Source organism: Cottoperca gobio, chromosome 17 (genome assembly GCF_900634415.1).
Source record: "Cottoperca gobio chromosome 17, fCotGob3.1, whole genome shotgun sequence".
NCBI classification, from domain to species: Eukaryota; Metazoa; Chordata; class Actinopteri; order Perciformes; family Bovichtidae; genus Cottoperca; species Cottoperca gobio.
In genome coordinates, this window is record NC_041371.1 from 24,500,917 (window position 1) to 24,525,164 (window position 24,248).

The window sequence follows — 24,248 nt, forward strand, 5'->3', positions numbered from 1 at the left end:
CCCCCAACGGAACCCTGCGCCCCCTGAAATTCAAGTTTTTTGTTTTTTTCTTACCTTGCGCATTCACCTCCACCGCTGTTTCGCTCCCTCACACACACCTACAGTCAGAGTCAGAGCGGAGAAAAAGAGAGGAGTGAAACCTCCAACAGCCTATTACCTTCTGTATACAATAAACATTCAAGTAAACACTTAACTTGGGTTTGAAATATAATAATCTATTTTCACATTTTTTTGTCAGCAAATGGAGTTTCAACTTTGTCTTTTATCTCATGGAATTGGTTAAGCATGGAAATTCAGTGTGATAACGGGTGGACATATATGGGGGCGGGTGAAAATGGCATGCTCAATCTTTCATGAATTGATGACCTTTCACTGATGTAGTATTCCCGACTGCTGTCACCTGTGATGTCATTGCTCTAAGGAAGGTTCCAATCTTAGGGTATGCCAGCAAATTTCTTAAAGGGACAGTGTTTAGGATTTGGCGGTATCTATCATTACGGTTGCAGAATGCAACCAACTGAACCAACCCAAATATGGTACACCTTCCTCTGTCCATCCTCATCCTTACAGATAAGATGTTGTGCTCTTTGTAGGAGGATCCTTACTACTGACCTTTTATATTATAAGTGGTGGAAAACTGACAATTGAGGTATCAGTCTGCATTTGTGGGTGTTCTTCCTCAATCACCTGTTATCACCTAGTTCCACACTTTAACATGATGACACCAGATCCAGCTCCATTTACTAAATGAAGACCGTGTAAGGCAGTGGACAGGTTCCACAGCTAATTGTTTTATTAAACTTTGATTATTTTGTTACATTGATTATACTAACCAAACATTAAAGATGAATCATTTGTGCAGACAGAACACTGAGTAGACTACAATGCATTGTATTGATGTATATCCCCTTTATTTTTCTTTCTTCCCTTTTACCTCTCCTACTTATTTCCCTCCAGCCATAGTCATGCTATTCGCACAGCTACGAAATAAGAAAGCGAGCAAAGAGCCTTTGATTGTCTCTGAAGAGGACATCAGAGAAAATGTGGTAACCTATGACGACGAGGGAGGTGGAGAGGAAGACACAGAGGCATTTGACATTGCTGCACTTCGAAATCCCAAAGCCTCTGAGTCCCGCAGGAGGTTCCATACCTACTTTGGCTACAGACCAAGTCCATACGAAGAAGAGGATGAACTTGAGGAGGACAAGGTTGAGGATGACGAGGAGGGGATTGTGGTGGTGAGAAGGAGAAAAGCACGGGAGGTTGATTATGGGAACTACAGCCCAGAGTCGGGAACTACCTGGTTTGTCATTGACTGCGTTCCTCGAGAGATCAGCCAGTCGGCACCTTCGCTTCTGCTAGATGGTCAGGACATCATTCAGCAGATCATTCAGCAGAAGGTGGCCGAAGCGGACTCTGACACACGGGGCCCACCGTATGACTCACTTCAAACATACGCCTACGAAGGCCGTGGGTCTTTGACCGGGTCAGTCAGCTCTCTGGGCCTGACAGCAGCAATGTCCGAATTTAACTATACCTTTTTGGAAGATAGGCAAACACTGGAACAAATTGTTGGAGAGCAGCTGGCTACAAGTCAAGCTAACCCTGACACCTAAAGATAACCATCAGGAGTTGTTTTGTTTTTTACCGCTGGCAAGACTTTATGAAAGAGATTGCTTTTTACTTGTTGCATCTAAACCTGTGTGCGGGGATTCAAAATGACTGCAACAAAAAGCTTGCAATTAGTAACTGTGATGTCATCTGAAATCAGAGGATAAGAAAAGCCATTTACTATGTGTAACAAGAGAGAAGAACACACTGGCTTAATGGAGATTTGGGGGAAAACATCGTAGCTTAAGTGCTTTGCTGAAATAAGAGACAAAATGCAGACAGAGATGATCAGGGTCAATTTGAATATGGTGTTCTCCCTCTGCTCTGCTTGTTAGTGTTGTGTGTTAGTATAGAGGGTACAGCTAGTCCTGGGCCCAAAGGTTTCTGGCCTTGTTCTTCACTGTTACTGTAACATTTAAAAACCCTTGCACAGATACCCTGAAGATGAATACCAAATTAGCGAGGAGGCCAATGACCCAGTTTTCGAGGGTCAGGTCATTGGCTTGAAATATGGAAATAGGGTTTTTATATTGATTTCTTATTCAAAAAAAACAAACATGAGGCTGACAATGATACTTTGAAATCAATAAAGAAAGACCTAGAGAAAGCTGATGGCTCCAGTGGAAGACACACCGGTTGCAGATGTTCTAAAGTCCAAAGAGAGCTACAGGCCACTCCCCAAATATGTTGAATATTAATTATTCATTCATTCTGTAGAACCTTAAATAAGCATCCTCTGGGCCTAATACTAGACCAAACTGCCAACAATGTAAGGTGATCTCCTAGTAATTTTTCCATTGCAGGAACATAACAACCAATAACCTAAGCTATCATAAAAATAAACTATATGTGTTCTTCGCAATTTATGGAAAGCTTTTTACAGCATACAGAAGCATTCTTCTGCTTCTTGTCTGTCTTTCTGCAGCTTTTCTTTTTATATCACCAACAGGAATCTTGTCATTAGCCACAGAGATCAAAAGCTTATGATATATCTTGTAGGGGTGCGCAGAGTAATTGTCTTGGTCCACCACTCTTCTCACTATACATGTATCCACTGTGAATTATCACAGCTAATAATATTCCATTATACATTTCAGTTGAATATGATGACCCTAAGGGTTTATCCTAGCTGACAACCTGCTTATCTACCATTGTTATTTGGATGAACAACGTTTTATAAAGCTAAATAAAAACAAGATTAAAGTTCTATTACTTGGCCTCAAGAACAAGTGTGACATACTATTTTAGAAGTTTGGTCAAATGTAAACTGGGATCAAATCTGAAGTGACGAGTTTAAGGGTCATTTTGTTATGATGGTACCGGTTCCATGTCCCTCGAATGGCCTCCTCTTCTTAAACATTAATTATAGCCTGGACATATTGGTTTGTCAAACAGGCTTTGGACTTTGTTCTTCCTTTTACATATTTGTTTATCCTGGATATAGATGCAGTAATAAAACTAATGGTTAGTTTTTTTGTTTGTTGGAGTCACTCTTGAAAATACAAGACAGTTTTAATTATAAAGCCTAATATCACACATTTACCTCAAATAGCACCCAGTAATGTAATATTTTTCAAGTTAATAATTCATCAGAATGTAATAACATTTGTATTTAACATGATCAAATCAATAATAAAACCCAGTAATCTATTAATTTGACCAATATTGAAATAACATTTTAAGCGATAATGTAATACCTTTGCGGTTTTTTTCAAAACTGAGGATGTTATAATGTTGACAGATAATGTAATAATGTATGAACGTATGATCCACATAATTGTAACAGTAAGCACAACGCTTGGCAATGGCTGCACATATGCTTTATATAATTAAGTTCCTGCAGTGACATGACCCCCCCCCCTCACACACACACACTCTTTCTGTCTCTCTGTATTGAAATTTGTATTTCAGTATGCATCTCTGCAATAGGTGATATTCTGAGAAAGGACTGTACCTATTCAGATCTTTTCAGATAGGAAATTAATAAATACATTAAAGATTTAAGATTAATTAGGAAGATGGACGAAATGAAGCCTATTTTCCCTGGTGTATATTTTTTATCAGTAATTAAAAAGATCAATGATTTCAAAAAGCAGTTTGAGTATTTGCTTTGATTAGTTTTTAATTCAAATGTGCAATCAATGAAATATGCGAAATATGAGTTTTGACTTATTTTCAATTTTTCTTATTATTTTCTTATAACCCAACACTCTCTTTTTCTTGCTTTTTTTCTCTATCTATAAAAACACAAGTTTGTATTGGTAAAAAAAACTTGAGCATCACACAACAAATTTCAAACACCATCCCTGTTTGTGCTGCTTATTTATTCAAGAGCTGATTAGGTAGTTTGATGTATCTACTGTCTTTGAAAACAACCTTGACCTAAAACTGTGGCCACAGTGTGGCTGGTGTAATGGCAGAGATGAACATATGACATGAAATGTAATCGGGTTCTAAGTGAAGATAGCATTTTAAGAACATCACAGGGTAAATTGCAAATACCAGCTTTAAGCAGCACACTTACTGATGGGATTTCAAAAAGCCAATGTTCCCCTACCAGATGCAGTAAATAGAGCCACTAACGATTATCATCCACATTTTCAACTAGCATCCAAAAGTAATATTTTGCTCTGTTTTTACCATTTGAAAGTAACAACGCAAAACTCCTTTTGTATAACCACCAATATGGCAGATCCACTCTGAGTCAGGCAGCAATTGATGTAAACACAGTCGGCCTCCTCCCTACTCACCGGTGCCCTCTGTGGTGCCTATTAACAGCTTGATCCAGGATAACAGGATGGAGCCACACAGTGGTGAGTGTATCTCCGTCATATGCCATACGTGCTTCAGTAAAAAAGAAGACGAAAAGACAACAATTAAAACAAAAATGTAGCAAAGTTCATCGGAACTACTGGCTGCTGCATCTACAAGCAACTCAAACACAACCACACAACACAAATAACAGTCTAAAGGTTTAATGTTTAATATAGGTCTTATTCATTTAGGCCTGTCCGTAGATAATTGGCGGGCTTTCTGGCGAACTTCTGGCCTGATTAGGAGAGACGGTATCCATCCTACTTTCGATGGAGCGGATCACATAGCTAATAATATTACAAAAGTTATTAGTGGACCTAATCCATGACAACCCGGAGTTGAGACCAGGAGACAGAGTTGCAGTCTTTCCCACTCAAATCCCCATAGTGACTGTGTCTGCACCACAACCACTGAAATTAATAGAAAATAGAGAAGAGAAAGAGAAAATGAAAACCTAATTAAATGTCAGCTCTTAAACATCAGATCCTTATCATCGAAAGCTGGATTGGTAAATGATTTAATATCAGATGATAAAATTGAGTTAATTTTTTCTCACTGAAACCTGGCTGAGACATGAAGAATATGTTAGTCTAAATGAATCCACTCCACCTGGTCATATTAATACTCATGTTCCTCGAGGCACTGGACGAATAGGTGGAGTTGCAGCCATAAACGACTCAAAACTATTAATCAATCCTAAACCTAAACTAAACTATAAATCTTTTGAAAGCCTTGATCTTACGCTCTCAAACCCAACATGGAAAACAATAAAGCCAATTTATTTGTTATTGTGTACCGTCCACCTGGCCCGTATTCTGAATTTAATTTTTATCAAGTTTAGTCCTTAATACAGATAAAGTAATTATTGTAGGTGACTTTCATGTGGATGTTGATAGTGACAGCCTTAATAATGTGTTTATCTCATTATTACTGATCTGACTAAAATAATTAGTGACCTCAGACTAAACTCTGATACAAACAAGGTCTAAATTCTTATCCTGCTAGACCTGAGCGCAGCATTTGACACGATCAACCATGACATCCTAATTAATCGTCTAGAAAAACTGGTTGGTCTTTCTGACTGTGTATTAAACTGGTTCAGAACATATATCAAAGGGAGAAAGTATTTTGTCAGGCTCGGAGATCATGTGTCAGAGAAGCATGATGCCCTCTTTGGAGTTCCACAAGGGAGCTGCCTCGTCCATTACTGTTCTCCCTATACATGCTACCACTGGGGGACATCATTATAGAACACAATGTGTGCTTCCATAGCTACGCGGATGACACACAACTGTACATCTCTGCTGAACCAAATGATACTACAGCTATTAACTCCATCACCACCTGTCTATCAGCAATAAATAAATGGATGAGCAATCATTTCTTAAAATTAAATGAGAACAAAACTGAAATCCTACTAGTAGGTCCTGTAGCAAAAAGAGAGATGATGCTGAATAACATGGGCTATTTTTAATATGGCTATTTTTATAATGGTACTTCAGACTCATTTCCATCTACACTGTGATTATTGTACTGTAAATGCTCTTATTCTGTCCTTGTACTAATTGTTATGTTTTTGATGTGAAGCACTTTGGGCTGCAATTATTGTATGAAAGGTGCTATACAAATAAAGCTTATTATTATTATTATTATTATTAAATTCAATTGGGTTCAGTCAGAATGTACATGAACCAACTCACTGTTTAAACCACACTCTGGACCTTGTTCTGGCATATGGTGTTGAAATTGAAAGTTTATCAGTCTGGTCACATAATCCTTTTTTATCAGACCATTTTTTAATAACTTTTGAAGTCCTGTTACTGGACTACAAGCCAGTAGACAAAATATCCTACGCTCGATGTCTATCTGATAGTGCTGTGACTAAATTTAAGGAAATGATTCCTGAAGGCTCTGGCTCCCATTGTACTCTTAGAGACTCTAGGAACTACAAGTAACCCTGCAGATCATACAGAGTGCAAGCAGTCTGTGTGAAGAAGAACCCAGAGAAAAGTGTGTTCATGTATTTTAAAGACAGTAAGGGGAAGGAGGGGAAGAAGATTGCCATAATTGGCCCACAACGAAAGGGAGGTAGAGAAGGGAGCTGTGGAGAGTTCCAACAGTTGCAGGTGTTAGAAAGACAAAATAAAACAATGGGTAGAGAGGGGAGGGAAAGAAGATAGGGACATTTGGGATAAACAGAGAAGAATATGGTGGGAATAAGATAAGGTTACAGAAATATAGAGAGAAGTTCATTTAACCAAGTATTACACAACAAGAATATAATATGGACATATCAAAATTTTCCATTACAATTGCACAGTGACGGCAATGGTGAAAGTTACCAATGATCTTCTATTGGTTTCAGACAGGACTTATCTCTGTTCTTGTCTTGTTAGACCTCAGTGCTGCTTTCGACTGTTGTTCATGACCTTCTACTACAGAGACTGGAACATTATATTGGCATAAAAGGAACTGCTCTAAGCTGGTTCAAGTCCTATTTATCTGAGCGAGCTCAGTTTGTACGTGTTAATGATAAATCCTCCATTACAGCAAAAGTCAGTCTTGGAGTCCTGCAAGGTTCTGTATTTGGACCTATTATATTCACCTTTTATATGCTTCCTTTGGGTAATATTATAAGGAACCACTCTATAAAACATGCATTGTTCCTCAATAATAAAATAACTTCAATCAGATCAGAACCAGCATCACTCATGATGTAGACACAGAGAATATCTGCAAACATTGTGATGTAACCATGGGAAAATTCACCTGCATCACATTAACTGAGCTTCTGTCATGGAATGTAACTTCTCCACCTCTTGTATTGACCCTATACCAGGGGTTGGGAACCTATAGCTCTTTTCGATGGCACAATATGGCTCACAGACAATTTTGAGCTGAGCAGTTCAATTTTAATTTTTGAGCTGCAAAGTCGGCAAATGCACCGTTGATCAGTAGAATGCGGTCGGGAACACAGCGGTGGAGATGGTTTGTCAGTGTTTGGAAACACGCAGTGACCAAAGTTTCCTTCTGCACCCGAGTCTCCCACAGGCAGCTCGGCTTGGAACGCTGTCACTGCATCATACATGTCTGTGATCACACGGCCCTGAAGCTGGAGGTTTAACAGTGAGATGCTTTGTTATGTCGCACAAACAGTCCAGTTCACATCGTCCCAGAGATCTGTGGTGTGTTTCCCTTTGCTTTCCAAAAACGGGCAGAATTCCTCACGCATCTCGAAAAATCTATTCAGCACTTTCCCTCGACTCAGCCATCGCACCGCGACGTTCAGAATGTATCTCCTTGCCGGCAGAGGAGGTGTCCGGCTCCCACTCCTCAGCAGAGTCTTGATCTGAGGTGTGTCTATTATGTGAAAATAAAGAAATAAGTTATCTACAAAATAGACAAAATTAATTTCCATAATTTCTCTAATTTTCTGCGGCTCACTCCCTCAGGAGTATACAGAGGGAAACATGGTGGTAATAACACTTCACATCCCTCCCCCAGAGCTCAGCAGTAAAACATCAAAAGTTATTCAGGTGAAACAAAGGGGCACTCTAATGCCCAAACACCTCCCACCCCCAACCAGGTCAGCACCCTCACTGGTGATACACAGTAGTTCAATCTAAAGTCTATTTCACGTCGAAATATGTAGTTCTAAAAGTTATAATACAACTCATATTACTATACATGTTGATATAGTAAAACAACGGGATAATGAAACGCACACAAGTAATGAAACGCATGCACAAACATGCCCCCCCCTCCCTTATCAGCACACTCACTGGTGATACACAGTAGTTCAAACTAAAGTTTATTTTACGTTGAAATATGTAGTTCTAAAAGTTATAATGCAACTCCTATTACTATACATGTTGATATCGTAAAACAACGGGATAATGAAACACACACTAGTTGTGAAACATATGCACAAACATGCCCCCCCTATCAGCCCAATAACCCTAACCCTAACCCAATACCCTAACCCTAACCCTAACCCTATACTGAGACACGAAGAAATACGACAAACAAGATAAGCATTTATAGTTCAAACTAAGCCCAAACTAACTCGTTTACGTCAAATAATGTAGTAATATAAGTTATAATAGACTTACTTGTCCAGAAGAATTTCCTGGCCCTCCACAAACATCTCCTCAGCTTCAGAGCTACAGGAATCACCCGGGCTGTCCACCTCTGACTCCTCCGCTACAGACTCATTACTTGGCTTTGAGCAATAGTCAGCAATTGACTGGACGTCCTTCAGGTCAAAATTGGTCATTGTGTGCCTCGGAAAACACAAACTCTTCTAACGCTAAGTCAACACAGTCATGCTCTCAAAATGATGACTTTACGCAGCGCCGTTTCCAACAGAAAACTTTCATTACGCACACCCTGTGCGTCTTTATATAAGGACTATCCAACTCATGAAGCACATTGCCATGTTCAGAATTTCATTGGCTATACGTTACACGTGTCCCCGGAAGTCTGGTCTGCACGAGGCTCTTTCAGTAAACAAATGAAGAGAAAAAGATGTCCTTAACTGAACTCCGGATGCTGTGTTAGTAACATACATTTACATAAATGCATACAGATAGAGAGCCGATCCCGAGGGTCGGGCTGAGAAACACGCTGAGGTTCCAGGTTGTCGTGGAAGAGGAGGATTTTATTCCCCCGGGATGCGGGGGACTGGACCACCTGTTCCGCAGCTGCCCCAGCCGGAGAAGATCCTTTGCCGAGGTGGCCAAGCTTGTTGGTGGGCTGGTGAAATCCAAGGAGCCAGTGAAAGGAGATGACCACACAAGCCAAGTGATGTCAGGATTGGATGTAGGCCCTACAGAGAGTGGTGTGGATGTAGGGCTATGTAGGGAGCAACCGACGCCGGGTGTGCGGAGGCACCTTTGACTGACGTGGAAGTGTCTTTGCCTGCACCCACTTCAGGCTCGGTCCCGTCCACGGCGAAAGAGCAGGCAAGGAGGGGCTCGCAAGTAACATAGAGTTAGGAAAAGGAGTTGATACGAGCGACGGGTTCATCGCCAACCTCATGGCTAGTCATGGCCTGGTAGATGGGGCGAGGGTGGTCAGGCCGCGGGTGGTTGGTCCCACATGGCGTAACTCACAAGGGATAGAAAAAGTGTTGGATTACATTTTCTTTTCAAAGTCTTTGGTTTTGTTGGCGGGCAGTTTGCTCCCTGTGTTTTTTTCGGACCATGATGGTTTGCTACTGGAGGTGCGCTCGTCTGTTCCAGTTTTTGGGCCTGGGTTCTGGCGCCTTAACACCAGTATCTTGGAAGAGGTTGTTTTTGACAGAGAATTTCGAGCACTCTTTCAAGGACTGGTTGGACTTAGGCCTATGTGTTCTGGGGTGATAGAGTGGTGGGAGGCAGCCAAAGAGCGGATAAAAGGGTTTTGTGTGGGGTATAGTAAAAGGAAAGGTAGGTTGGCGAAGATGGAGGTGATCCGCCTTCAACGCCTTCTTGAGTTTGAGTACTCCAGGGGAAACTCTGGTGGTACGATAAATCAGCGGGTTTGTGAGTCCCTGAAAGCACGTCTCAGGAATGTCTTTGAGTGTAGAGCTCGGGCATACCTGTGGAAGTCACGTCGAAATTTACATGAGGAATTTGAGACGTAATCCGTGGGTTTTTTAAGCACAATAAGGGCAGAGAGGGCCAAACAAGTGGTGCTAGGGGTTAGGGATGGGCAGGGTAGGGTGGTGTCAGATGAGTTGGAGATGGTTAAGGCCGCTTCCGACCACTACAACACAATGTTTATGGAGAGAAAGGTAGATAAAGAGGGGGGGGGAGGATTTCCTGGACTGTATGACCCAGCGGGTGCCTTTGGACATAGCTCAGGCATTGGAGGCACCACTCACTCTTGAGGAGCTTGAGGGTGCCCTCTTTAGAATGAACAGGTGGAAGGTACCGGGTATCGACGGGCTGCCGTTGGAGTTTTATCTCAAGTTTTGGGACATACTCGGGCCGGTAGTGTTGGACGTATTGTCGCCAGTGCTCTGTATAGGTGCTATGGGAGAGTCTTTGGCCACTGGAGTTATCTCCCTTCTGTTTAAGAAGGGGGACCATATGAACTTGGAGAACTGGCGTCCATTGACCATGCTTTGTGTGGATTATAAACTTCTGGCAAAGGTGCTAGCGGATCGACTAGGAGCAGCACTCCCACACGTGGTCCATGTGGACCAGACATGCGGAGTGGTGGGGCGTTCGGTGTGATGGAATCTGCAGCTCATTCGAGACGCGGTCGCTTGGGCAGGCCTATGTGTTCTGCCGCTTATGGTAGTTGGCCTCGACCAGGCGAAGGCGTTCGACAGGGTACACTGGGGTTTTATGTTAAGGGTACTAGACAGGTTAGGTTTTGGCCAGGGGTTTATAAGATGGGTACATGTATTGTACACATATGTGGGGAGCATGGTCTCAGTCAATGGTCACCTAGGGGATGTTTTTAGGTTGCACTCAGGGGTAAGACAGGGGTGTCCGCTCTCACCGCTGCTCTACATCCTCTACATGGAGCCCCTGACGGCAGCTATTCGGGCTAACCCAGGTGTAAAGGGTTTCCTGGTACCTTCTCCTGCTGGTTCCACTGGATGCAGTAGACGTCCTCCACCTTCAGACACAGCTGCCCAACGATAACCTTCTTGCAGAAGAAAACCCTCACAAGAAAAACCTCCTCTTGCACGACAACCTGGAACCTCAGCGTGTTTCTCAGCCCGACCCTCGGGATCGGCTGTTCTTTGGGGGCCGGTGTGGCCATCTTCCGATTTGTAGTCTTGTTTCCTCAGCAACAATACCCAAACTCACATCCACTTGATCTTAGCCAAAAGGCCGAGAAGCGATGGCTCCAGACTGTTTGCTGCAGGACTCCACCTCTTTGGACAGTTCTCAAGTGTCATGGTGCAGTACTTCTAATCTGCCAGAAAAATGGCTTCAGTTTAGCAGATCCTCCCAAGCATCCCTTGGTTAAGCACCTAAGTCCAGTTAAGGACATCTTTTTAACTTTTGCAAATGCCGAAGGCTCAGCCGAATGACAAAGCCTGCCAAAAATAGGTTCAACTCATTGGTGTTCCTCTCCACAGAAGTCTTTAGTAAAAGGCGAAAGGCTTGTGCATTTTGAAGAGAAACCAGAGTAAATACAGCTCTCTCCTCGAGAGCAGCCGAAGACCATAGTTTTGCACAGTCAAAACCCTTGCGGTGAGGCTCACTCAACGGGTCGCCACACCCATTCTCCTACCCTCATAATCACAGGGGAAGCATTCCTCTCCTGTCTAGTTTTCTTCTGGCAAACAAAAGTGTCATTCTTACACGAGTTTTTGTAAGGCCTGCTTTTGATTCTGCTGACTTTACCCCCAGACTTTTGGCCCATAGTCAAAATGAGGTACCAATGGATGCGTTTGGATTGGTATTTGGTTTTCCACACAGCAGTGAAGGGTGCACTGTTACCAGAGGCGCTGCAATACTGGGTCGATGCGCGGAGTGAATGGAGCAAGCCCCTTTTTCAGCTCCCGGTGCTAAAAATCCATTACAACTCTCTTATTGTTCTTGCAAAACAGTGAAGAATCACTCCAAGTGCTTCTGGCACTGAGTAATAGTGGTCTGAATATACTAAATTTGAAGAAAATATACTCCACCTGAATTTTTTTGTTGAAAAGGATGCCTGAAGATGTGTATAGCTGGTGAGCTGGAAAACACAATAGAAACATAACACCAAGTGTTACCAAATTCAGGTTAAAATTCAGATAAAAGGGAAACAAACTTATATTGGACAGGTTTTTCTGAGAGTAACACCAGGTTGTGCAATTTGGAAATATTATAATATTTATTAATAAAATATTATTTTTATTGCTCATAAATAACTATTCCCCATATCCCTGTTAGTAGTAATGACACAAAGTAAGTGAAGTATAAACAAAAAAAATTGTAATATATTTATGTTTTTTTTTATTTCCTCCTGAACTTGAATATGATAAATATAATTTTGAAAAGAAATAACATTTGTAAAAAGAAAACATGAAATGACATATCAAACAGACATTCATTGGCTACATGATATCTGAATCATCGGGAGAATCGCTTGCTCAAATTAAGTGTCAATCGAACGGCGAATGTATGCGCTCCATGTGGGAAGCCGGCGTTCGGCTGTGCATGCACCGGGAGTAGCATTTTCTTCTGCACATGAGAGACACAGAAACTCCGGTCATTTACATAAATGTATACAGATAGAAAGGGAGAGAAGGGGAGGAGAGATGAAGAGAAGGAGGAGAGCAGGGAGGTGTCCGCCGGCAGTCTAAGCCTATAGCAGCATAACTAGGGGCTGATCCAAGGTAAGCCTGAGCAAGCCCTAACTGTAAGGTTAATCCAAAAGGAAAATCTTTAGTCTTACATTTTATTTTACCCTCTCACAACAACTGAGGAATTCAAAAAGGAACCAAACTCAGTGTCAAATTAAAATCACAAAAATGTCAAGACTTCAAGACAGTTCAAATTATGTTGAAATCAAACAATTCATTATTATCTAAAGGTTTCCAAAAAGTGTTTCAAATTGAACATTTTATAGGATGAAATGGATTTTTTAAAACAACATATTCAATGGATATGAGATGGATGAAGTGGCATAGTGAGACAGGGTACAGCACATGTTGGTTGTTTAGTTTCTTTTATTCTGTATCTGTGTTTGCATTTGACAGTGTTACAAAACTCCCATATTCATAATTATATTATTGACAATATTTTTAATAGATTTGGCTTACGAAATAAAAGCTCTTCCAAAATGCACCACTCTTCTGTACAAAAATGATTATTAAAATGATTATTCTGTCGCAGTGTTCCTTGTTGGTCTGTCATCCATGTTACACCCTTGTTACTTGACGTTTTTGCGTGCCTCCCCGTGCTCCCTTGTGTTCCCTCCTGTCCTCCTAGTTTGTATTTTCAGTTTTACTTTTTGCCTTGTTATATATTTTTGTAAGCTTTTTTGAATAAAAACCTCTTTTTGATAATCACCTCGTGTGCATTTTGTTCCTCACCTTTTCTCCACCGTGACACATATAAGCTTAAAGGCATGTTACTAACTCAGCATCCGGGGCATCACCTTTCTGTCTCAAATCTGGAAGTTTGCCACTATTGAAGGTTAAGTCTGGATCATGAATTGTGGGTGTGCCTCTGTGCCCTGGTACTGCCTGATGCTCACGTTAATATATATTTTTTGAGGCACTGGGAAACCTTTTTTGACATCCTCCTGGATCCATCTTTTTCATAATTGATCACATCATGTTGTATTTTTGCTATATTGTTTATTCTTAACACAAAATATTTCAAAAGGATTAAAGGTTCAATGTGTAATTTCCAAAGAAATAGGTGCAGTATTTCACCTCTTTTACTGGGTCAATACGATCTATATAAATCAATAATCAAAACCTTCAGTTATTATAAAAGGCAACTATATTATGTTATCCTTTGCTTATATTTTAGTTGTAATAGTTTAGCATATTTATGTATTCTAAGTTTTAGAGTATTCTTTGTATTGTGTATTGTATTATAAAGCTATATATCTCTCTTCTAGTGTTGATATATTTACTGTATAAATTTTAACCCTGTTTAAGTCTGTCATTCAGTCAGTTCATTTGACTAAACTGTGCCAGTGATGGGTGCTGGGCCAAAGAACTGGGGGAAAAGTAAGCAGAATCAAAAGCAAGATGAAGCCTTACAAAAACTCCAGTAAGAATCACACTTTTGATTGGCAGAAAGGGGGGAAAATATCTCCCCTGTAATTATGTGGGTAGTGGTCTGGCCTGGTATTTGGAATTTACCCCCAGTCTTTTGGCCCAGAGTCAAAACGAGGGACCAATGGATGCATTTGCATTGGTATTTGGTTTTCCACATATAAGAGAAGGGTGCACCGTTCCCAGAGACACTGCAATACTGGGTCGATGCGTGGAGTGAATGGAGCTCCCGATGCTAAAAATCTGTTTAATATGTTGTCCCGCTATAGAGGACGTATTACTCCAGACCATGAAGCGTCTGGCCTGATAGGAAAAAAAGAGCCGCTGAAAAAAGCCCGAAGGATGCACCACCGGAGCGGATAACTCCTTACACAAAAAAGAAACAAAAATGCAGTCCAGTTTCAGCGGGAGGTGAGGCATATCCCTTCCCCCTGCCTCAAACCCAGCCAACATTCGAGCTCTCGCCACATACTCGTATCTCTCGCCCCATAGGAAAGAAAACACGAGGTGCACAAGAGGCCTCTTCATACTGACTGGCAGTGGGTAGATATAGGCCAAGTACAGGAGAGATGGCAGAACGTCTACCTTCAGAACAAGTACCTTTCCTATAAAGGTCAAGCACCTGCTCTTCCAGAGCGTAAGCTTCTCCTGAACTTTAAAAAAAACACCTGGTCCAATTGGCCGTGGCACTGTGGGCTGACTCAAAGCCGACCCCTAGTAACTTCAGAGGTCCATTGCAGAGCGCCAGCCCCCCTGGTACATCGGTACTTTTTTCCACCGCCCAAAGAACTTCACAGAGGACTTGGCACAATTAAGCTTTGCACCAGCCACCGGACCAAAGTACTGGAAAATCTCCAAGGCCCGAATCAGGCAAGCGTCGCTGTCCAGCATCAGTGTAGTATCATCTGCATACTGAGACAGCTTAACCCGTAGGCCCTCGCTACCAGGTACCAGGAAACCCTTCACACCTGGGTCAGCCCGAATGGCTGCCACCAGGGGCTCCATATAAAGGATGTAGAGCAGTGGTGAGAGCAGACACCCCTGTCTTACCCCTGAGTGCAATCTGAAAACATCCCCTAGGTTACCATTAACTGAGACCATGCTTCCCACATCTGTGTACAATACCCGTAACCATCTTATAAACCCCTGGCCAAAACCTAACCTGTCCAGTACCCTAAACATAAAACCCCAGTGCACCCTGTCGAACGCCTTCGGCTGGTCGAGGCCAACCACCATGAATGCCTGTCTTCTGCCCAAGTGACCACGTCTTGAATGAGCTGCAGATTCCATCTCACCGAACGCCCCGCCACTCCGCATGTCTGGTCCACATGTATAACGTGTGGGAGTGCTGCACCCAGACGATCCGCTAGAACAGGGGTCTCAAACTCATTTTACCTGGGGGCGCTGGAGGAAGAATCTGGGTGAAGCTGGGCCGCATCACATATTAAACAAAAAAAGGATTTCTATTAGTCCAAAAAAAAGTACAACTGATCCAATCTTCTCAATCTTTAGTAATAACAGTTCAGAACATGAACAGCTCTTCAGAACATATGCTTCTCTAACCTACTCCTTGCTGCCAGAGACCTGGCAGCGCTTCCTCTTACACAGCTGAGCCACATTTGGCTTGAGGGAGGAAGCAATTGAGACCCTCAGTATGGCTTGAAGATGTTCATTAGTAAGTTTGGACCTGTACTTTGACTTATTAAAGTTCATGGTGGAGAAGAGCTTTTCAAACAGATATGTGCTCCCAAAAAGGCACATGGTCCGCTTGAACATCCTGGAAAGCTCAGGGAAGGTGGGGGGCAATTCTCTCAAAAATTGTCCAAGCGTGTCTGCTTTTCCACTCACCTCCCTAAACTTGGCTTTGAGTTCAGAATTGCACTGCAGGCAATGAGCTCCATTTGAAGCACAGGAGGGGCATCTTGCACATCGAAGGAGAATGGGTCAGCAAAAATTAGAAAATTGGCTCTGTGTGTCTTGAAGTCTGCAAACCTGTGATCAAATTCCTCCTGTAGCTTTACAATGGCATCAGCATACTTCTCACCACTGAATGGTGTGCCCACATTCATGAGTGCCTTGCATGCTGGGAAATGGCAGAGGTTTGTCTGAGAGAGCTGGGATTTCCATAAAACAAGTTTTGTGGAGAATGCTCTGACGTTGTCATAGGCAGCACTGACAAGCTGCCCCTGGCCTTGTAATTTCTTGTTCAGTACATTCAGCTCCTGTGTGATGTCAACAAGAAAAGCTAAGTCCATGAGCCATTTGGGATCACTTAGCACAGGAACAGCTATCCCATCCTTCTCCATGAAGGCTTTCACTTCTGCTCTCAACTCAAAAAACCTCTTCAAGATGTTTCCCCTGCTGAGCCAACGTACCTCGGTGAAGTAGAGCACATCCTCATATGCTGACTCTATTTCCTCCAAAAAGGCGCAGAACTGGAGGTGCTTTAAGCCCCTGGATCTGATATGGTTGATGCATTTCACAACGACAGACATCACATTGTCAAACTTCAGGCATTTGCTGCAAAGGGCCTGCTGATGGATAATGCAGAGCAATGGCCTCCTCCACACCCTCATCTCCCAGGTTTCTTTGAACAAGTGCCACCAGTCCATTTCTCCTCCCTGTCATTGATGGCGCTCTGTCGGTTGTTATTCCAGCAAACCTCTTCCATGGTAAGCCGGCATCCATAATGGCGTCACACACCTGGCGGAATATTTCCTGAGCGGTGGTATGGTCATGCATTTGATTTACTGTGCAACTCCTCCATGACTTCAAAATTGTTGTCAACACCGCGAACATACATTGCCAGCTGTGCAGTGTCAGTGATGTCTGTGCTCTCATCAAGAGCGACTGAGTATGCACGGAAATGTTTAGCTTTCTCACGCAGTTGATCGTATATGTTACCCGATAGGTCAGAAATGCGCTCTGTCACTGTGTTGGCTGAAAGGCTGATGTTGCTTAACTGACCCTTCTTTTCCGGACAGACTATACTTGCAGCCTGTAACATGCACTTTTTGATGAACTCGCCGTCTTTGAATGGCTTTCCCGCCTTAGCAATCATCTCCCTCACCACGTAGCTAGCTTCAACTGCCGCATCACTCTCCTTGCTTGCTTTCTTGAAAAAATCTTGTTGCCTCAGTAGACATGTTTTAAGATTGGCGACCCGGTCCTCTCTCTAATCTCCCTGGTATTTTGCATATTCCTCAGCATGTCTAGTTGAGTAATGATGTCTGATTGTGTATTCCTTGTGCAGCGCAACTTTCTCTTTTCTGTGCATATAAGACACGTCGGGATGCCCCTGTGCCTCAACAAAAAAATATTCCGTCTCCCACTTTTCCTGAAATTGTCGCCAACCTTTCTCTTCACGGCAGGTTTTGAGAAAGACACGACGGGCTGGGTGACAAAAAAAAAACCGTTGCTGTCACGAGCCTGAGCTATGGTAGCCTATAAGTGATGAAAACAAATATAAAAAGCCCAAGGCAACGACTCGTGCAACGACTCGGCAAAAAGGTGTGTGAGAAAAACACGCGGGCCACACTAACACTAAACTTTGATGTCAAGTAGGGGGCCAAAAAATATCGTCCAGCGGGCTGCGAGTCTGAGACCCATGCGCTAGAACCTTTGCCAGAAGTTTGTAATCGACACTTGGCATGGCCGCCAGTTCTCCAAGTTTGTATGATCCCCTGATAGGAAAATACAGGATAAACTGATTGTAAAGCATAGTAGGAGACAGGAGGAACGATGGAGTGTTAAACACAGCAGGGGACAGGAGGTGAACTGCTCTTTCTAAGAACAGTCCTCAGTCTAGTGAATTAGCATGTCTGATAGCGGAGTCGATTGAATTAGCACGTCTGGAACCTGTGGTGTTTATTTTTCTAACATCCCCCTTCTTAAACAGAAGGGAGATAACTCCAGTGGCAAAAGACCCTCCCATAGCAGCTATACAGAGCATTGCGGACAATACCTCCAACACTACCGGCCCGAGTATATCCCAAAACTTGAGATTAAACTCCACTGGCAGTCCGTCACTTCCACCTGTTCATTCTAAAGAGGGCACCCTCAAGCTCCTTAAGCTCCTTAAGAGTGAGCGGGGCCTCCAAAGCCTGAGCTATGTCACCCGCTGGGTCATACAGTCCAGAAAATCCTCCCCTCCCTCTATATCTACCTCTCTCTACATAAGAATTGTGCGGTAGTAGTCGGAAGCGGCCTTAACCATCTCCAACTCATCTGACACAACTCTATCCTGCCAATCCTGGATCCGCAGCGTGTTTCTCAGCCCTACCCTCTGGATCGGCTGCTTGTTGGGGGCCAGTAAGGCCATCTTCCGGTTGGTAGTCTCGTTTTCTCAGCAAAAAACCCGAACTCACGTATCCACTTGATCTAAGCCAAAAGGCCGAGAAACAATAGCTACGGACTGTTTGCTACAGAACTCCACCTCCTTGGACAGTTATCAAGTCTAATGGTGCAGTACTTCTAATCTGACATGAAAATGGTTTCAGTTTAGCAGCTCCATCCAAGAATTCCATGGTTAAGCACCAGTTAAGGACAGCTACTTCTCGCTACCATCAGCATAACCGGAGTGCAATGGCTTAGCCTCGCCCTGGGTGAACAACCTTCTTGATCATGGTATCTCCCCTGCCAGGTAAGTATGATTGGATGAGACAGAGACAGGGGAGTCTTCCCCAGACAAAGTACTGTGTATGGCGGTTCCCATAACGCATAATCCCAGATTCCAATACCTTTAGCATTAGCTCACCTTGGCAATCAGCTTCTGCCTCTGGGAAAGCAAACACAGCCCAGCAACTGCACAAAAGCAATTTGTTTGTTTCAATCCATCAGGCCGCAACTACTTCTCGCTGCCATTGGTATTACAGTAGTTTGGCATTACTCAACTTCACAACGCAGGGCAAAAACAGCTGCCTATTAACAACACTGACACTTTTCTGGGAAGATTGCAAAAGAAACCATAGGCCTCAAAATGATCAGTCTCTGAAACTGGAATTATGTATGCTGCCCAACACTCCACATTCCATCACAGAAAAGGTCTGGTGTGATTTTTCTTAAACACAATGATAAGGGGAGAGTGCAAACGCAGTCCCCCAATACCACAAATTATGCAGTCGAGATTCCCACATTTGGGGAATTCGCAGGGGTCAGCACAACCGGAGTGCAATGGCCGAGCCTCGCCCTGGGTGAACCACCTTCTTGATCATGGTATCTCCCCTGCCAGGTAAGTATGAGTTTGATGAGACAGAGACCGGGGAGTCTTCCCCAGACAAACTGTGTAGCGTGTAAGGCCTGTCATGGATGCAGGGGTCTTGACCACCTGTTCCGCAGCTTTTAAACTGCAACAGATTTTTTTTTTTTTTTTTTTTTTATTAGAAAATCTTTCCACATAACAGTTTTACACAAATACAAAGTTCAAACAGACAAACATCTTACAATACATCTCCAGCATGTCAAGTTATTCCGTTTCACCATTCCCAGCCAAAACCTCCTTTCCACCGTTCTAAGGCGGCATGCTTCCCCCACTTTACAATGTCCCTCTCAATCCTCCCCTTTAGATCTGCTTCCACTCTCCTTATCACTCCCTCTACCCCACAGTCCTGATTTCTCTTCACCAGGTCTTGTCTGGCCAGCCACAAGCTCCTCTTGACGAGACTAATAATCAAAATTATGAGGAAAAATGAACCCCCCGAGCCTACCCCTCTTTCGACCCTCGCCCATGTCAAATTAAAACGAGGAAGTACCTGCCTGAGCCATGATCCCGCTCTAGCCCACGCAGCCGCAGCAAATGGACAGTCCCACATGACGTGCCTTATTGTCTCCACACCCGCACAGCTTGCCCTCGGGCACCCTGAGGATTTTGCCAAGCCATGCCTATACATTATTTCTCGCACCGGCATACCCTTGTGGAGGCATAACCAATTCAAGTCCTTAAGACCATTGTCAAGCCCCCGTGGCTGAATTCCTCTCCACACCCTTGTAGAGGTCCCCACCACTGGAGGCGCAACCACTCTCTGGCTGACCTCCCTGTATAGGACCCTGTGGTCAATTCTGACCGCTGTTTCAGCAGCCTCCGGATGGGTCCGTAGCCACCTGGCTGCATGGTGATAATGCCATGGCTGTTGCTCCGCCCGCGGTGCCAGATTACTCCAGACCATAATGCGTCTGGCCTGATAGGAAAAAAATAGCCGCTGAAAAAAACCCGAAGGATGCACCACCGGAGTGGATAACTCCTTGCATAGAAAAGAAACAAAAATGCAGTCCAGTTTCAGTGGGAGGTGAGGCACCTCCCTTCCCCCTGCCTCAATTCCTGCCAACATGCGAGCTCTCGCCACATACTCGTATCTCCCACCCCATAAAAAGGAGAACACAAGGCGCACCAGAGGCCTCCTCATACCGACTGGCAGTGGGTAGACATAGGCCAAGTATAGGAGCGATGGCAGTACATCTACCTTCAGAACAAGTACCTTCCCTATAAAAGTCAAGCATCTGCTCTTCCAGAGCATGAGCTTCTTCTGAACTTTTAACAAGCACCTGGTCCAATTGGCCGTGGCATTGTGAGCTGTCTCAAAGACAACCCCTAGTACCTTCAGAGGTCCAATGCAGAGCGCCAGCCCCCCTGGTACATTGGTCCTGTCTTTCCACCGCCCAAAGAACTTCACAGAGGACTTGGCACAATTAAGCTTTGCACCAGCCACCCGACCAAAGTTCTGGAAAATCTCCAAGGTCCGAATCAGGCAAGCATCGTTGTCCAGCAGCAGTATAGTATCATCTGCATACTGAGACAGCTTAACCCGTAGGCCCCCGCTACCAGGTACCAGGAAACCCTGGGTCAGCCCGAATAGCTGCCGCCAGGGGCTCCATGTAGAGGATGTAGAGCAGCGGTGAGAGCGGACACCCCTGTCTTACCCCTGAGTGCAACCTAAAAACATCCCCTAAGTGAGCATTGACTGAGACCATGCTCCCCACATCTGTGTACAATACCTGTACCCATCTTATAAACCCCTGGCCAAAACCTAACCTGTCTAGTACCCTGAACATAAAACCCCAGTGTACCCTGTCAAACGCCTTCGCCTGGTCGAGGCCAACCACCATAAGCGGCAATTGCCTGTCTTCTGCCCAAGCGACCGTGTCTCGAATGAGCTGCAGATTCCATCTCACCGAACGCCCCGCCACTCCGCATGTCTGGTCCACATGGACCACGTGTGGGAGTGCTGCTCCTAGTCGATCCGCTAGCATCTTTGCCAGAAGTTTATAATCCACACAAAGCATGGTCAATGGACGCCAGTTCTCCAAGTTCATATGGTCCCCTTTCTTAAACAGAAGGGAGATAACTCCAGTGGCCAAAGACCCTCCCATAGCACCTATACAGAGCACTGCCGACAATACCTCCAACACTACCGGCCCGAGTATGTCCCAAAACTTGAGATAAAACTCCACCGGCAGCCCGTCGATACCGGGTACCTTCCGCCTGTTCATTCTAAAGAGGGCACCCTCAAGCTCCTCAAGAGTGAGCGGTGACTCCAATGCCTGAGCTATGTCCAAAGGCACCCGCTGAGTCATACAGTCCAGGAAATCCTCCCCCCCTCTTTCTCTACCTTTCTCTCCATAAACATTGTGTTGTAGTGGTCGGAAGCGGCCTTAACCATCTCCAACTCATCTGACACCACCCTACCCTAAGGGAAGTTTCCGCTTTTTTTGTCCGGTATACGGCAGATTACCTTGCGCGGTAAGTATATGGAACTTTATTTCAGAAAACACCATTTTGCGGTGCTTTCCCAGGGTCCAGACACACATTGCAGGGTGTTCGGAGAAGCCCAACATGCTCCCGAATCCAACGAAATCATCCCTGGAGCACTGGCATTTTCCCCCGAAAAGTTATTATAACAAATGTAATTACTCCACTTTTTCACTTTTCGAAAATGCCCATAGGAAAGTACATGTAATCGACCCGGAACACGACAATTTTAAGGTCCCTTTACAGGGTCCTAAAAATAAGCCGAGATAAACATTTTAAAGGGAATTTTGTGATGAACACTTTGGTGCTATTTGTGTGTTTGCATCACAGAGCTCCATGTACCCGGGAATAGGTGCCTATTTCGGGGTACACATTTACATTTTGACCATTTTGGTCATTTTCCCCTGGAGGTCCAACTTTAACTTTTTAAGCTCTGGAGCTCAGGGGTGCATCACAGAGCTCGCGTATCCGAGAATAGTGCTCCATGCTCGGACACACTCAGACCAAGTTGGTCATGGAGGTCCAACTTTAACATTTTAAGCTCTGGAGCTCAGGGGTGCATCACAGAGTACGCGTATCCGAGAATAGTGCTCCATGCTCGGACACACTCAGACCAAGTTCGTCATGGAGGTCCAACTTTAACATTTTAAGCTCTGGACCTCAGGGGGTGCATCACAGAGCTCCACTTACCCGGGAATAGGTGCCCAATTCGGGATACATCTTCACAGTTTGACCCTTTCCCCCTGGAGGTCCAACGTTTGCTTTTTTAACCTCTGGAACTCAGGGGGTGCATCACAGAGCTCCATGTACCCAGGAATAGGTGCCGAATTCGGGATACATCGTCACAGTTTGACCCTTTCCCCCTGGAAGTCCATCGTTTGCTTTTTGACCTCTGGAACTCGGGGTGCATCACAGAGCTCCATGTACAAAGGAATAGGTGCCGAATTCGGGATACATCGTCACAGTTTGACCCTTTCCCCCTGGAAGTCCATCGTTTGCTTTTTTGACCTCTGGAACTCAGGGGGTGCATCACAGAGCTCCACTTACCCCGGGAATAGGTGCCTATTTTGGGGTACACATTCACAGTTTGACCCTTTCCCCCTGGAAGTCCAACGTTTGCTTTTTTGACCTCTGGAACTCAGGGGGTGCATCACAGAGCTCCTATTACCCGGGAATAGGTGCCCAATTCGGGATACATCTTCACAGTTTGACCCTTGAAAATGTAATCCAACACTTTTTCTATCCCTTGTGAGTTACGCCATGTGGGACCAACCACCCGCGGCCTGACCACCCTCGCCCCATCTACCAGGCCATGACTAGCCATGAGGTTGGCGATGAACCCGTCGCTCGTATCAACTCCTTTTCCTAACTCTACGTTAAAAATCACCCCCAATAATGACCTGTCTATTTGTCGCCATGTGCGGCTCTATCAGCCCAAACATCTCCTGCCTTTCTGCCGAGGTTTGCGGCCCATACACTACAATTACCCTCAGCTTGACCGTCCCCCATGTAACATCTGCTTCCATTATCCTCCCTTGCACAATAACAAAGGGAAAAATCCACCCTTATCTCTTTGAAACAAAATAAAATCCCAACCCCTGTAGAGTGGACCCCCCCTACACTCCATACTGAGTCCCCTCTCGTCCATTCCCTTGTAAAATTTGCAACATCACCCTTATACCGCAAGTGTACCTCCTGCAAAAAACACATAGCAACTTGAAGATATCCCACATAATCAAACACCACCCTTCTTTTAACTGCGTCCCTCATTCCTCTCACATTCAATGTTAGCACCTTGAATGAACCCATTATGAGTTATACAAGCCCATCCCCTCAGAAACGCCTCCCTCCTCCTCTTCTTTGAGAAGTCTCTCCATCTCCTCGGCCCAGTTCACAATCCCTGACTTCGTCAGGATTGATAGCCCGCTAGCCCCCATCGTCAGCCTGCTCTCCTGATGTTGGTGCATGTAAACCCAGGTCTTGTGCCAGGTCGATAACCAGCCCTAGCCCCGTAGCAGATGGAGCACCTGGCTCTCCTGTGATGGTTTTCACAACCTCTCCTCCCACCCCCTGTCCTGTTCCCGCTCCCTCTTCTGCTACCTCTGTAGCCCCCTTTTGTCTGGTCCACATGGACCACTGTTGGGAGTGCTGCTCCTAGTCGATCCGCTAGCATCTTTGCCAGAAGTTTATAACCACACAAAGCATGGTCAATGGACGCCATTTTCTCCAAGTTCATATGGTCCCCTTTCTTAAACAAGGGAGATAACTCCAGTCCAAAGACCCTCCCATAGCACCTATACATGTGTATGGCGGTTCCCATAACGCATAATCCCAGATTCCAATACCTTTAGCATTAGC

The 24,248-nt window shown here is 44.3% G+C and overlaps 1 protein-coding gene, 2 non-coding genes and 2 pseudogenes across 3 annotated transcripts in view; 1 reads left to right on the forward strand and 4 right to left on the reverse strand.

Moving 5' to 3' along the window:
- The window catches only part of LOC115022967 (cadherin-18-like), a 112,398-nt gene extending 108,611 nt beyond the window's left edge, over positions 1-3,787 (forward strand). The window contains exon 11 of the mRNA XM_029454091.1: positions 958-3,787. Within this exon, the coding sequence (XP_029309951.1) occupies positions 958-1,616 (659 nt within the window). The 3' untranslated portion in view covers positions 1,617-3,787. The remainder of the gene's footprint in view (positions 1-957) is intronic.
- A 7,656-nt stretch (positions 3,788-11,443) lies between these two features.
- Positions 11,444-11,560, reverse strand: LOC115023179 (U5 spliceosomal RNA). Its single transcript, XR_003833993.1, has one exon. It is a non-coding gene; the product is annotated as a U5 spliceosomal RNA (small nuclear RNA).
- A 293-nt stretch (positions 11,561-11,853) lies between these two features.
- Positions 11,854-12,082, reverse strand: LOC115023177 (uncharacterized; annotated as a pseudogene).
- A 6,560-nt stretch (positions 12,083-18,642) lies between these two features.
- LOC115023174 (uncharacterized) lies at positions 18,643-18,796 on the reverse strand (annotated as a pseudogene).
- Positions 18,797-19,220: 424 nt separating this feature from the next.
- Positions 19,221-19,384, reverse strand: LOC115023172 (U1 spliceosomal RNA). The gene has a single exon (XR_003833990.1). It is a non-coding gene; the product is annotated as a U1 spliceosomal RNA (small nuclear RNA).
- Positions 19,385-24,248: the final 4,864 nt, after the last annotated feature.